Source organism: Nanorana parkeri, unplaced genomic scaffold (genome assembly GCF_000935625.1).
Source record: "Nanorana parkeri isolate BGI_ZX_2015 unplaced genomic scaffold, ASM93562v1 scaffold807, whole genome shotgun sequence".
Classification (NCBI taxonomy): domain Eukaryota; kingdom Metazoa; phylum Chordata; class Amphibia; order Anura; family Dicroglossidae; genus Nanorana; species Nanorana parkeri.
In genome coordinates, this window is record NW_017307075.1 from 313,354 (window position 1) to 328,897 (window position 15,544).

The following is a 15,544-nucleotide window of genomic DNA, read 5'->3' on the forward strand; positions in this document are numbered from 1 at the left end:
ATAACTTGCAGCATCAGCCTCCTTTAAAATTCCCGACGTTCTTAGAGTCACATCTACACAAAGGAAGTCAGCGCTAGAAGACATTCATCTCCCATATGCGGACACTGCAGGTCTGAACTGGGAGCAGATATCTTTTAAATGGCCACCATATGTCACTGACTGATCAGTGTCTGAATGGCGAAATATCTCTACTCAAGGCCGCCAGCCCAACATATCGTATCAGTACTGACACAGGTGATAAATGCCTCCCTGCCCAAGTACTTCCCTGGGTCTGTACAACATTATTGTGACAACAGCTACTGTAAGTAAATTGGATAAATGGCCATATATAATCAGTGGTCTTTTTTTACTTACAGACAGTACATGACAAAACATCTACAACATGGAACAGCTAGTCACTTTTTCCAAAAGACTGCTCCTCTGCAAGCAAAAATACGTTTTCCATTTGAAGCAGAGTAAGTTTAAGCATATATTCTATATACATTCTCTATTCTCTGGATGACGTTTACTGCTTTAAACCACTGAGGCCAATAGGAAAATCTGATAAAGATGATATTCGTTTTAGATGAAGGATGACTACTCTTTAGGTGAAAGATCTGTGGAACACTAGAGTGCATTTAAAAAAACTCTGCTTTAAATATAACAATAAAACAGTTATTTCTCCTTCCTCCCAGACAATGCCCTATGTGCTCATTAAAGGAGCCATCATTTGCACAGTTGCTCTGACAGCCTGGACTTTGGGCAAAAAGAGCAACCCAACGATCAAAGGAAATTGTGTACTGAAGTTCAACTCAGCCATTGCGTGATTCCTCCCTCTGTCCCAATTGTGATTTCAAAGGAGATACACATGCAGAAAATATATTACTTGATTTCTCCTGTGCTGGTGTTTAGGGAATACAGCTTTTTTTCAAACAAGTTTAAGGAAAAAGCAGCACAGAAAATTGTTTTTCCATAAATTCTTCTTTACCATTAGTCTGGTGAAGAAATAAATCCTAAGCACAGTAAAATAACACAGAAAATATACTCTAAGCTAAACAAAGCTCAAAGCCAAAATGATGGAAAAAAAAGGAAAGAAAAGTTTATAAATTACATCACTGATGTCATTCTTGAAGCCCAAAATAAACATTAATGCCTGAATGAATATCCTAGGTGACATTATACTTAGCCTTTTATTTGTTATTTCTTTATTTTCTGTACCCTTGCAGCACTAGGGTTCTGTGTCCAGTTCTCACATAGAACTATGTGCATGAACAACGTAGTTCCCCCTGTATTTGCCCTTGTACCAATGCTCCCATTTACTTTGCTTATGACCAAAAGGACCCTGAATCCTTTATGTATGGCCACCCTACACTCCAATCAGTTCATTTAATCTTAAATAGATTTGCTAGCCAAAATGTACTGTGCTAGAACCTACCTTTTGGATATAAACGAATGCATGGTGCAGGTTTTTGGATAAAAAAAATGAATGCATTGTGTAGGTTTTTGAATTTAAATTGAATGCATTATGTTTTAAATTGCAAGCCCTCAGGGGCAGAGCCCTCCTTACCATCTTGTCTTGAATTTTATTGTAATTGTAATGTCTTCATTATATTGTAAAGCGCTGCGCAAACTGTTGTGCTGTAAAAATCCTGTATAATAATAATAGGTGCTTCTGCACCAAATGGTTGCCCGCAAACCTGAAGGAGATCATACAATTAAATGGTAATATGAGTGGCCTTCCACATAAACTCAAGGGATCATTTCATAAGTATTTAGTGTCTACATACTTCTGTATACACACCCTGGAAGTATTTTATTTGCCCTGGCTTCAAACAGAAGGACATATGTATGTAAAACAAAGTAGTGCAATTCTTACCTTAACAGAGGGTTTATGGCAATAGACCACACTCTGTCATCCGTCTGAATAGTATGAAGACATTGTGCATCTGCGCCAGATGAGAGAGACCACACCTAAACAAATACCATTAAGACAAAAATTACAACACTGCAATTTTCAATATGTAAAATATGTAAAACCAAGAACTGATACATAACGACATCAGCAAATATAACAATGAATAAACTATGCTAAGTAATATTTAAAATGAAAGCCATTAACTTTTTTAAGCTTTGGCTAGAGTACAAAGAAGTTAACAGCAGTTTTTTTTAATTAGTCTAAATAAAAAGAAATCCACAAATGAATAAATAAATATAAGTCAATAAACAATATCATAAAACTTCATCTATTTCTTCCACCTCCGTGGTTCTTATAAATAGCTAAAAATCGTTAAACAATAAGTGATCAAACAATGTCTTCTCGTGATCTGCCTTGTTTCAAATGTAACAATTATGCGTGATACACTAATATAGTTCCTTTTCTGAAGGTTTTCTGAAGTTTTATAGTATTGTTTAATGAGCAATATCTATTAGTTTGTGGATTTATTTTTAGTTAGATTTCTTGACATTTTATGCACACATACTGTTCTGATCAGCGTGGCACTATTTACTTATATTTACATTATAAACCAGCTCCTTTGTGTGATAAAAAACAAACATTTGCTGTTATTTATACATTTTAAAATTAAGCTGGCCACACACTGGTAGATTATTTTCTATGGCTAATGCCATCAGAGACTTCATGAAAGTTGCTCGAAATTTCATTTGGTTTTAGCATTTGATTTGGGAATGAATGGAGTTTCCTGAATGAAAATCACATTCGCTTTTAGAATTTTGTTCAATCGGTGAAAGATTTTTCCATCCTGCTCCTTAAATTTTTTTCATTACCACATTCGAAAACGATCATCCCCATTAACTATAAGAAAATCGAACATTCTAAAGGAAGACATTTTTCTAACAAAATTCTACTCCACCACCTTCACTGTATTCAAAGTACGTAAATGTTTTGGTGTGCACATGCACATATTTGGTTTTGAATTTTATCAGATAGTACTGCAAGTTGGTTGAGGGCCGATCGTCTTATCTTGCTACTTTTACTGAATGTAAAGTACATGAACCATATTATTATAATGATGTTTTAACCACAACTTCTTTTCCAGTTTATTTTTTAGTCTGTGTACTGTAGCGGTGTAACATACTGCAGATTATCACCCCTTAGCTTCAGTGACTACAGCAGAGTTTGTTTTTTTTAGGTTTAGATTTGTACTACAAACACTCCCCCCCCCCCTCCATATGCGAGAAGTGTTCTGTAGTTCACATAAGACATCTGGGAAAACTGGTTCTGTTTACGATATCAGGACAGCACGGAAAGCTACAATACACTGGCTATGCGGCAAGATCAACAGGTATTTTTCTGAACTTGCAGAACATTTACTTTTCTGCAAACCAATGCAGCCACCACATGTAAATGACTGGTAAGCTGCAGTATATTAACTTTTTGTTCTGGGGTATAAATATCTTTTAAGCTAGTTATTTGTTTACGAAGATCCCCAGATCTTTAAAATGCATTGAAAACACGTGTTGTTAATTACAAAAGGGGGGCTGTGTGTTACTCATGTCAACGGGAATTTAGTATCGCACCAAGAGTAACCAAATGAAGGTGGTGAGCTTAACTAGCCTAAGCTTCCATATCTCCCACAGGTTAAAAATATTGCTGGGAGCAGCCTATCTCCTGACTATCACTGAGGAATGTACATTAGCAGCTTCTCTGGGCTTAACAGTAATCAACACTCTGCAGAGTCCTCAAAACTGGCCACACTCCGCATTCAGTGCTCCCATTAACTTGTGACTCCTCTCTTGTGACTGCGGAAACACTTCAAGTATAAATGAAGAAATACAATCAGAGAAGCATGAATGCTTGGTCAGGATAGAACTATTTACCTGTACTAAATTATAACAGAGCAGGCATTTTATAGGGCAGTGAATAATCAGGTCAAGTTTAGGGGCTTTAGCTACTAAAAAATATAACAGTGTTCACAAAGAGCAAATAGAAGGTATACTACAACAACATATTAGATTAGTAGAGCAAGGCCTGTTAAAGCCATAGCAGCTTAACATGAAACCAAACTCGGAAGTTAAATCTTAACTATACATTAAAGTACCCCAACTACTACCAAAAATCTTATTTGTGTATCACTAAGCTGTAGATCCTCAAATCCTCTATGAATTGGTGCCGACACTGTCCTTCATTCTGGAGGGTGGCTACTTTTGTTCTCCATGGTTCCTGTGTGTTCTAAAGTAGCCACTACTCTAAGCTCACTCCTGTGATGGACTACAATCTCATATTTAAGTTTACTAATTTATATTGAGATTGTAGTCCATCACTGGAGTGAGCTTGGAGTGGTGGCTATTTTACAGCACACTTTACAGCCCATACAGCCGAATGATACACAAATAAGATACATTTTTATTCATAGTAAAAGTACTTGAATGTATTTTTAAGATTTACCTCCTGGGTTTAGTGTCACTTTAAAACACAAACACAAATAGCAAGCCCTTTAGGAATCATTTGTATTTAGTGTACCTACATTACATACCATTATTATCATTTTAGAAAAGTGTAGTCTCATCATGTCCTTAACTGACATCTACATGTAGGCATGTGAACTGCGGCTTTTGTGTGCAGCTACTTCTTTTTCTCACATACTGTAGATGTGCCAGTCTGCACAAATGGACACTTATGACGAAGCTGCAGCTTTCCCTACCATGCTATGTGAAGGGCTTGAAAGTTCAGTTGTTAGATTAAATAAGCACACTGGTAACCTTGAGAGTTGTCATGCCTCATGGTAGACATTAAATTGGTGGTTACATTTCTTATTTTTTCAACAATTCCCTCAATCATCATGAAAAACATTTAAAAAAAAAAAGTTGTAAAATATTTAACTTTTCCTTCAATCCTGTAAACCTCTACGGTGGGTCATCAAGGCACCGGTAACGTGGTTTCTGCCAAAGGGGAAGGCAACTATTTAGGTAGAGCTACTGATTGGCCATCTTTAACATATCAGTCCTTAAGAAGACAGACAAGTGTTTTAATTCTCTCTCCAGTGTGTTTCATGATGTCCCAGAATGATTTTTCAACATAGGCCCACTATACCTGGATGTGTTTAAGTAGTTTTTTCACAGATAAACATCTGTGACATCCTTAAGCTGGCCATACACTGGTAGATTTTTATGTGAATGTTCACATGAAAAATCTCGTCAGAATATTCTATAAATCCATCATCGACTTGATGGATGTCGTTCGAATTTGTGTTTGATTTTAATATTCTATTTTGTAATGAATGGAGTTTTCTGAATGAAAACCACATTCACTTTAAGAATTTAATTCCTTCAAGAAAAAATAAATTCCATCCTGCTCTGTCAATTGTTTTTGTCACTACAGTCAAAAAGTATTGTATTAACAAATGTCCTGAAAATTCTTTTTTTTTAAACAAAAAATCTACTGGTGTATGGCCAGCTTTAGGTTGCATCCTTTTCACTGTAATTTGTTTACATGTTCTAAAGGCTGAGTTATAACAAAAAAAGTGAGCCAATAAAGTGGATCTGTTGCCAACAGCACCAATCGGCTTTTACTTTCACAATGCAGGTTTGGGAATAAGATAAATTTGGTTGGGGTCTTCATCAGCCGCATAGTGGTTAAACAAATATATATATATTTGTTTAACCACTTTGTTTATATATACAAATATATATATATAAACAAATTATTAACCCTTTTAAAAAAGCAAGTTTAAATCAAGAGTAACAATTCCCACCGGGCCAACAGTAGCATGTACCAGCTGGAAACAAGATTTCTGCCTGGAATAAAGAGTGGGACATGAAATTGCTCTAGAGAAGCCAGTGTGAGCATTTTAACTGCAATCTCATATTGCTCCCAGCAGACAACGCCTGGAAGTGTTTTACTAAGTTGTACAACAGCTTGTAGAAAAAAAGAATGATCTATACAAGATTGGTGTCTGGTGTAACAATATAACAAGTCTCATCTTCAACCATCATTTCTCTGTATTATAGGATACACTACACTACTTCCCAAAAATCCAAGCTTAAAAAGAATAAAAAAAAAAAAAGGTGAATACGTAAGCAACAGATGTATACGTAGACAAGAAAATTACACCCAAAACTACATCTTTAAACAGGGATGGGAAAATGGGACTCCTATACCATCCTCCACATCCTCCACCATCCTTTTTCAATTATTTGAAGCAGCCAAACTGTTATTAGTCATGTACAAAATATCCTTTTCCACCTATTTATGTTATTTAAAATGGTGAATAAAGGTTAATATTGGCCATTCAGAAGGTGGATTGACAACTCGAACCGACCAACAGTTTCCAGAAAATCCCAGCAAACTAAAAGGAGATATTGGCTACAAAAGAGGTTGCCATCAGCTGTCTTTAGAGAGGGGCTCTCTAAGGATTGTAATCTGAGTGCAGTTTGACCATTTAACAGTGGTCAAAGGAGTCTGGTGAGTGTATTGATTGCACAGAAACACTTAGAATGTTACACTAATAAATACCCTTTTGGAATGGAGAACAATTGTACTTTATATATTGTTGAAATAACCTCTTAAAGAGACTTTTTTTTTGTGAGTTTTATAGAAACCAATTTTTGGAGTTGCACATGTGATCTGGATCACAACACATTGCACATGCAGTTTTGAGATTGTATTGAATTTAACCATTGGGGAGGTCATATATTGTTTTGGGACTATCACTAGGCACTTTATTGTACAGATGTTCCTCACTTACCGACTTACCTGTTTTGCGACCACTCGCACTTACGACGGACCGCCGATCGACCTCCGACCTTCCGCGTCAGCGTCAGTGCGACGGGTCGCCGGCGGAAGTGACATCCCCCGATCTTCACTGCAGGTCTCGGTAAGTATTTCCATTGCCGGATGTACAGTACACTGTTCGGTACTGTACATCGGCAACGCTATACAGTACTGTACTAATGCAGTATAGTACTGTATAGAGTTCCTCACTTAACGACCAATCCGTTTAACGACCTGGTCGTAGGAACGGAACTCGGTCGTTAAGTGAGGAATACCTGTATATTGTTTATGTAGAAGTTGTAGGTTTTTTAGCGCAGTGACTTTATTGTCTTGACAGTTACGACAAAGACTCTCTTGCTTTCACATCACCTGTCCATCTTCTACACTGTGTAGGACTGAGTTGTAAAATATAGCTCTACCTGTGTAATCAGTATTCACTTTGACTTATTGGAGCATAGAGAGCTTCTGATACCGAGTGTGCAGCTGTCATGCTGACAGCGGAGTTCCGCTGATTACACAGGGAAAGTTATGTTTGACAGTTTGGTCGAGGGTGATCCAGATGTAGAAGGCTCAAGTCATGGTTGTTCCCCACTTCCCCAACATGGCGCTGAAGGTAGGCATCGCTTCTCCCTTTGCCTCATCCCAGTCCTGACTACAAAATCATAAAACTGTTATATAAACTAGCTGCATTGTCTATAAAAAAAAATCAAACTGTGAGCTTCCCATACCAGCAGGAAGTTAGAAAACTGGACATTATAATTTGCTTTAGTACTGGCGTAAGCAACTGAATCATTTTGATGCTCACATAACTATAAGTAATTTATAGAGATCGATCGCATTTAAATTGGTAAGAAAATAGAAACAAATGGATTCGGTTCCAAAAGAGGGAATATTGGGAGCTATGACGAAACTAGATACAAACTTTTATTGTAGTTTGTGTAGAGTGGGGAGGAGTTAAAACGTCTCAGTCAAGTTGGTTGTTGTTGGGAAGCATCTCCCTCACATCCTACTTTTAGGATGGTGATAATTAAGAAGGCAGGAAGTAAGTACATATCAAAAAGTTAGAACCTCTGGGTGGTTTTATTGTTGGGAGAGAGGAACTGGGACAATAAGCGTGGGAAACTCTACGCAATGGGGACTGAGCCATGCTATAAAAACGTTTTCAAAGTTAAAGAAAAAAGTTATATCTAGTGTTATATTTGAACTGAAATTAACAATCCACTTCACTATTCACAACAACACTCTACAAGTAAGATTAGTTTACCCACTTACAAAAGTGAGCAATTCTCTACCGCTGTATTACTGTTTTTCTTTGACACAAGTGGGCGAATAGGCCAACTTTAGGTCTAGATCTAAGAAAAAGCCATATAGGCCAAGTCTCATCCTCTTTTTTTGTTTATTTTAACACATTTGTAATTATAATAAGTAAATATGACAGTGACTACATAAAACATGTTTTACTTTACATATATATTTACCATCTATAGATTAATAAACTGCAGACACAAATATTTAAGGTCAAAGCAAAAGGTACTTTGAAAGTGACCTAGGTGGTGCCTCCATTAAATCTAGCTGTGCCATACACAAATGTCTCACCAAGTAGAAACAGTACAAGCAGCATATGAGCAGCTGGTTAGGGCAGAGTGCATTGTAGATGTGCATATGCTGCCAGCAGAACACAGTTGCACATGCTGTGGTAACATATGCAAAGTTGTCCTGTGATGCTCTCCAGGTTACAGAGAAAGGGAAAAAATAAAAAGACATAGGGTCAAGAAGTGTAAAAAAAAAAATTCTCAGTTCAAGTACAGTTTCTTCCTCTCTGAAAGACATTTTGGTATAAACCATGTAAAAAGAGCATTGGTCAAAGACTACCAGTCTTATAAAATCTGCTGCTTACATGCTGCCTTTTTTGCAGTAGTGCCAGAGCTTCCTGCTTTTATTCTTATAATTATTGATTTAAAGTGGAATAGCAGAAAATAATGGAAGTGTTTGCCATCCCAACCAACCAAGTCTTAGATGTCACCTTCTAAGTTGCAACAGAAAAATTGCAGAATGAACCAGATTAGTTCCTATAGGCTATGTTCTGTACTCCAGTTTTTATAAAGTAGCCCCACTGTGTTTTAAAAGGTAACATTCAATCTATTCACAAAATAATATAAGGTCATACCTGTAGTGTACACCAGTGGTTCTGAAGTTGCAGTTAGCCTTCTGGGAGAAAAATTATTTGCTTGGCTCCACCCAATATCCAAAAATTAGAAATAATCCTCTTATTTTTGGGATTTGTAAATGAATGAGACATGTGAATCCCTCCTGTTCTAAGAAGGCTTTACTATGCTATGCACTGGTTCAGCAGAGGGCTTTTTGGTTGCTTTTATCCCTTCTCTCCAGAGCCTTCATGGTTACAATTTCATATTTTCTTACTGTTACACATTTGCTGTTCCTTCTCTATTTCTGAAATTAATTTTCTTCTCTATGTTTTTCCTAATTCACTTGAGATGCTTCCTTTTAGCCATCTTTTTGTTAGGAGTGTGCAGTAAAATGACAACCACTGTAACCACACCTATCATATCGTAGCCACCAGTCATGCACATCACATCTTCCTAGCAATGCATGGAGCAAAATGTAAATTTTTATTATGTTTAGCCCTGTCTGTGTAACACCTGATGAAGGAAAATATGCATAGCGAATCAGTATGACAATACACTAAAGCAGTATTTAATAAGCTATACTGTCTATCAACATTTACATTTTCCAAGGAGTAAAGGTGAAGTTTCACTTTATTACAGTTCACTTTTGGCTGCTCACAATAAGTGCTCACTCCTTGCCAATAATATGCAGATCACAGTAGCCTGACCTCTGTGAAAGGAAAAAGAATAGCCAGGAGAATTGCAGCCGCGGTCATGTCCGGCAGCTCTCCCCATCATGCATACCTTTTGAACTAATCAACTTTCAACATAAGTGTGAGTAATGTGCTTTTCAGTAGAAGCATCTCTCTCATGCACTGGAAATGTGGAACTTTGCAGTCACATGGAATGATGGAGTGACAGCTTCAAGAGGACTTACCCTTGCAGTCCTGTCTCTGGAGCCGCTGACAATAATTCCTCCATGACAATCCACGCAGTTCACATCCTGCTCATGTGCACTGAACTGGATACTGACAGAACTGTGAACTTTATGAAGGGCGATCTTTCCATCCCTGCAGTAAGATCAGAGTCAGAGATTTATTAAGTGAATCAAAGGCAGAATTGTCTTGACTTTTTCGGTTATTCACAAAAAAAACATTAGGTCTGCCCGACCTAAAAATAACCTAAACATTTTCTGACAACAAAATATCTACACATTTGAATACAACAGTACATAGATGAAATGGCACATTAAGTAAATCCAACCACTATTTATAATACATTATTTGAAGTTTTCTTTTTGTTCTGATCTACTTTCTAAAGTTGCTAATGGCAGGGCTGTTGAGATCTCTAAATATAACCTACTAATTTTGTTTCAGTTTCTAAAGCTGGGAGGGCTGCCAATATGCAAACTGCTTGATCTACTAAACCAGACATTCAGAATAATGTATTGTCTGTGCCCGCCCTGGTCTAAGATCACTGGGAGTCAGTGGGAGCCATGTTGTGTCTAGGCCCGCCCCAACCACTGCTGACATAAAAAGACACAGATTGTTCTACTTCAGGCCTGTTCCTCTATGATATGCCGAGTAGTGTGTGGGAGGTGTGTTTGAGGAGGCTTGGGGGATACACCCAAGCCCTATTTTTTTCTCTTCTACGTGTGTAATTGCACTCATATGGTCCGTTTAGGTGCAAGTGAACTTTAACGGAACCGGGCATCAGTAGGCTGTCATTTCTGGCCTCTCCTTGTAAAAATGCAGGTTGCTTTTCTGCCATACTGAGCCAATGGCTTCACTACTTTTGCATCACTGACTCAGAAAAAGCATGCAAATCATGTGATCACCCTACTTCAATTGCTGCATACATGATCTAGGTAAGCGACTCAAAATGTAGTGAAGCCACAGATGGCCAGGAAATAAGCATTTTCAGAAGATGATAGCAATGGATTTCTATATTTAAAATTGGCCTTCATGAATAAGAACTCTTTACACAATAAGAATATCAGCCTGTTTAAAATAATTTGATATGGTTACTTAAAAATGTTTTCTACATTTCCAAGTTGACAGCCTATACATTTTGTTTAGTACAAGTTTCCTTTATGTTACCCATATACATGACATGTTTGCCTTCTGCCCATGGGCAGTCAGGTTCCTAAAAGCTGAGAACCCTTGGAGGGAGGAATATTCAATCCATCAGGTTAGAAAATATGTTCCAGCCTTACTTATTTAATCTGATAATCTTGCAGCATCCCGGCATACTTCCACCTTAGCCTCCACATAGCATATCCATAAACAATCAGGCAAATAAAATGCTACCGTTTTACTACCGGAGGGCTGACAGTCATATGGCTGAGCGTGGTCACAGTGCATGACCATCTCAACACTCACTTACGGCTATGGCTGCCCTTAGAACAGCACTTTAAAGTACATCGGTCATGAGAGAAAAAACAGCAGCTGCCACTGTTGGCCTTCTTCAGATAATACTAGTTGCCTGCCTATGTCTGGCATCAGCACTCACTGAATTACAGACAATAAACAAGCAAACTGTGAGTGTCAAAACAGTTCCAAATCTACCACGAAGTGAGGATAATTTGATAACTGTCACCAGGGCTGTTGTCCTCATTGGGAGATTTTCCCTCACTTACTGTAAAAAACTGTTAATGTTGGTGAATGCATTCTCTGTCCCAGTGACAACTGGCATCAGAACAGGAAGTGAGAGGAAATCTACCGAACTTGGACACAGCAGTAAACCCCTGGCAGTGGCTCACACCCCTTACTGCACCAGTTATCGATGCTTGCCAGATTGAATTGAAATGTAAAATGGTCAGCTTATTACATGATGGGATAGACATATGTGTGGTCAGTGTTAAAAATATTTACAGGCTGAAAAGCTAAAAGGCAACAGTTCTTTATTTCTGTTCTATACAATGAAACTGGAGGTTAGAAAAAGTTTTAAACTCTTGTTCCATTGCCACTGTGAACATTAAAAAAACATTTGGGTTAGAGTAGACTACCTCCATCTGGCTATCTCAGCATGGCCCAAAAGAGTTGAAACAGCCCTCCCTTCAACTATTTTAGGGCAAGTTGAACTTTACCAGCAGTGTTTCCAAAGCCTACCTCAGACACTGGACTGTTTTGTGAACAACAATATAATGTAACTTAACCTAACCTGGCCCTTCACTAATCAGCTGTTTTAGAAGAAATAAGAGACCCATGAGTGCCTCTATGCCTTCATTTACCTTACTAACCGAGTGTGTTGGCTACCCCCGGGGACTAAATATACAGTCGTTTGAAAAAGAAAGTGCACCCTCTTTAAATTCTATGGTTTTAAAGAGAACTATGGTCATAGTTCTCTTCAGGGTCACAGGAGGACATATACTAATGTCCTCTGGTGATACAAAATGCTATATGCTGAGAGCGCAGAGCCCCGCCGCAGCTGGGACGGATCCCAACAATACTGTTGAGATCCAGCCTGCTGGTTGTTTGACAACGGGTTCTGCCTATCTAGAGGCAGAGCCAGCTGTGCCCGCCCCCTCCCTCGTCCGTTCCTCCAGGTAGCACTGGAGGAAAGGAGAGGGGGAAATCCCTGCGAGGAGTGGTGACTGCCAGTCACCGCTCTCTGCAGGGAGAGGATCGGGAAGTCAGCGATGGGCGATATGTGATCGCTGACTTCCCCATCAATAGAGCCGACCTGTAACAGCTTCAGTGTCACAGGTTGGCTTAAATTATTGGGATGACTGTTTTTCACTCACCCCATAATTCTCCTTTAAGTATCAGGACATAATACAAATCAGTTGTTCCTTAACAGGTCTTAAAATTAGGTAAATACAACCTCAGGTATACAACAACACATGACATATTACACTGAGTCATTATTTGTTTTACAAACATAAAGCCAAAATGGAGAAGCTATGTGTGAAAAACTAAGTAAACCTTATGATTCAAAATCGTGTTGAGGTCTGGACTTTGACTGGACCATTGCAACCCCTTGATTTTCTTTTTCAGCCATTCTGTCGTACATTTGCTGGTGTGATTGGGATAATTTTCCTGTTGCATGACACAATTTTGGCCAAACTTTGGCTATCGGAGGGTGGCCTCCTACTTGAATCTAGAATTGTCCTGTGGCTGCAAAACAAGCCCAAATCATCGCCCCTGCACCACCGTGCTTGACAGTGGGTATGAGGTGTTTGTGCCGATATGCTGTGTTTGGTTTTCACCAAATGTGGCACTGTGCATTATGGCCAAACATCTCCACTTTGGTCTTGTCTGTCCAAAGGACATTGCTTCAGAAGTCTTGTGGTTTATTCACATGCAACTCTGCAAACCTAAGCCGTGCTATGTTCTTTTTGGAGAGAAGAGGCTTTCTCCTGGCAACCCTTCCAAACAAACCATACTTGCTCAGTCTTTTCCAATTCTACTGTCATGAACTATTTAACATACTAACTGAGGCCTGTAGAGTCTGAGATGTAACTCTTGGATTTTTTGCAATTTCTCTGAGCACTGAATGGTCCGACCTTGGGGTGAATTTGCTGGGACGTCCACCTCTGGGAAGATTGGCAACAGTCTTCAATGTTTTACAATGAGTAATCTTCCTCATTGTAGAATGATGGACTTTAAATTGTTTGGGAATGGCCTTATAACCCGTCCCAGATTAATGGGCAGCAACAGATGCTTCTCTAAGATCACTGCTGATGTCTTTCGTCCTTGGCATTGTGGTACCACACACCTGGATTGCTCCAGATCAGCAAACTGCTAAAACTTCAGCTTTTAGGCCCCGTTCACATTGAGCGATTTATCGCGCGGTAATTCCCACGATATCACAGCTATTTACCGCGCGATATCGCTCTTCAATGCTTTGCAATGGGGCAAAGGGTCCTGCTGTCGCGGGTCATGTGTCGCTACAGCAGGACCCTTTTTGGAGCGGATTTTGCCGCGATTCAATGGTTTTTGATGCAAGCATTTGCGCGATATCGCGAAAATCGCGCGATTTGCGAATCGCTCAATGTGAACGGGGCCTTATAGAGGTGGTCACACTTGATGACGAACAATTAATAAAGGGCCTTTGAACAGCAGCACCTGGCTGCTACGTAGCCTCTTAATGCCTGTGGAAGCAGTAAGGGTGCACTTAGTTTTTCACACATGGGTTCTCAATTTTGACTTTATGTCAAAAAAATATGACATATGTCGTGTGTGTTGTTCATCTGAGGTTGTATTTACCTAATTCTAAGACCTGTTAAAAGGACCAGGTGATCTTTATTATGTCCTGATACTTAAAACCATAGAATTCAAAGAGGGTGTACTTTGATTTTCACGTGTGTGTGTCTGTGTGTGTCTGTGTGTGTATATATCACTCTTCACTGACCTCCCACCAAGTTTATTCAATCATCATTAAGAAGTGATGTCAAAGAAATAGAAATTTAAAGCAAAAGGATTAAGGATTATCACAGCTAACAATAAAATTATTCTGTTAAAAGAAGATATAATAGATAATTCAATCAAACATTCCTATGAACACCTTTTTTCAGCTAAAACAATTAAGAATCTGAGTCCAAATAGTTTTTTTGCCACTATGAGGACAAGGAACAACTAGGGTCCACAGTTTCAACCTTTTCCTATGCATCGGACATTACCAGCACAAGTGGCTATGGCTATGCTTCACTTCCTACCTGCCTCGGCAAGCTCAATCACTGAACTCATAAGCACGGCAACAAAGTTTGCCCTACAAAGAGTCAGACCATTTATCTCCTTTATGAAGAGGATTATCTCCTAACTCTCCTGTGCTCACCCTGACATTTTAGTGTGGATCTTCAAAAAGCCATGACCTCAGCCTAGGTTTAGGCTTTGGATACACTGTACCTTTGAAGAACTACATTGTCTTATTTCTACGTGTCAGGGCAAAAGTGCTAACCTTCCATGACGAATGTGAACTACACAGAAAAGATCAAAAAACCTCTAAAAATGCCATGACAGAGGAATGACAAACAATAGCACCTTAGATGCTATTAATGGGAGAATTTTATCAGTAAGAGCTATGTAAGGAACCTGCTAAACTAAACACCTCTTATCCTGTTTTTTTAAACAAGGTCTACAAGCTATAATGCAAATATCAAAGATATTTAACAGATGCTATATGGCCTGCAAATAAAAACTAGCATAGCCATACAGAACTGTAACTTTCTAGACAACGCCCAGAAGCATTAAATGCATGATTGCCCCATAGAAATTTGTAGTGAGGTAAACTTTACAAAAGCAAGCCTCACATCTTCAGTATTCTTAGGTATATTTAAAATTAAAAATATAAAGATAAAAAGAACTGGTACAGTATTAGGGAAAATATTAGTACAATACAAATAGGATCAGGGCCTCTGCTATCTAGGCCTAATTATTACTAGCATTATGTGTATCAGATATTATGCCACATGATACAGAATCACTTCTGTGAGTATTATTATTATTAGGGATGCACCGATACCGATACAAGCATTGGTATCGGCGGCGATACCAAGTATTTGCATGAGTACTCATACTCTGATACATAAAACGAGTACCTGTGCCGCGTCCGCCATCTTCAGGGACCCGAATCCGCCGCACACAGGACCTCCATCGCGTCTTCAATGAAGCAAGATGGCCGCGACCTCCTCTGTCATCTGCTCCATTCTGACCTCTTCTCCCGCTGATTGGCCAATTGAATGATTGACAGGCTTCCTCACCAGTCA

General features: G+C 38.8%; 1 protein-coding gene across 1 annotated transcript in view; it reads right to left on the reverse strand.

Moving 5' to 3' along the window:
• FBXW4 (F-box and WD repeat domain containing 4) overlaps positions 1–15,544 on the reverse strand; it is a 153,463-nt gene that overhangs the window by 91,330 nt on the left and 46,589 nt on the right. The window contains exons 4-5 of the mRNA XM_018565029.1: positions 9,773–9,905; positions 1,856–1,950 (exon numbers count right to left, since the gene is read on the reverse strand). Of these exons, the coding sequence (XP_018420531.1) occupies positions 1,856–1,950; positions 9,773–9,905 (228 nt within the window). The remainder of the gene's footprint in view (positions 1–1,855; positions 1,951–9,772; positions 9,906–15,544) is intronic.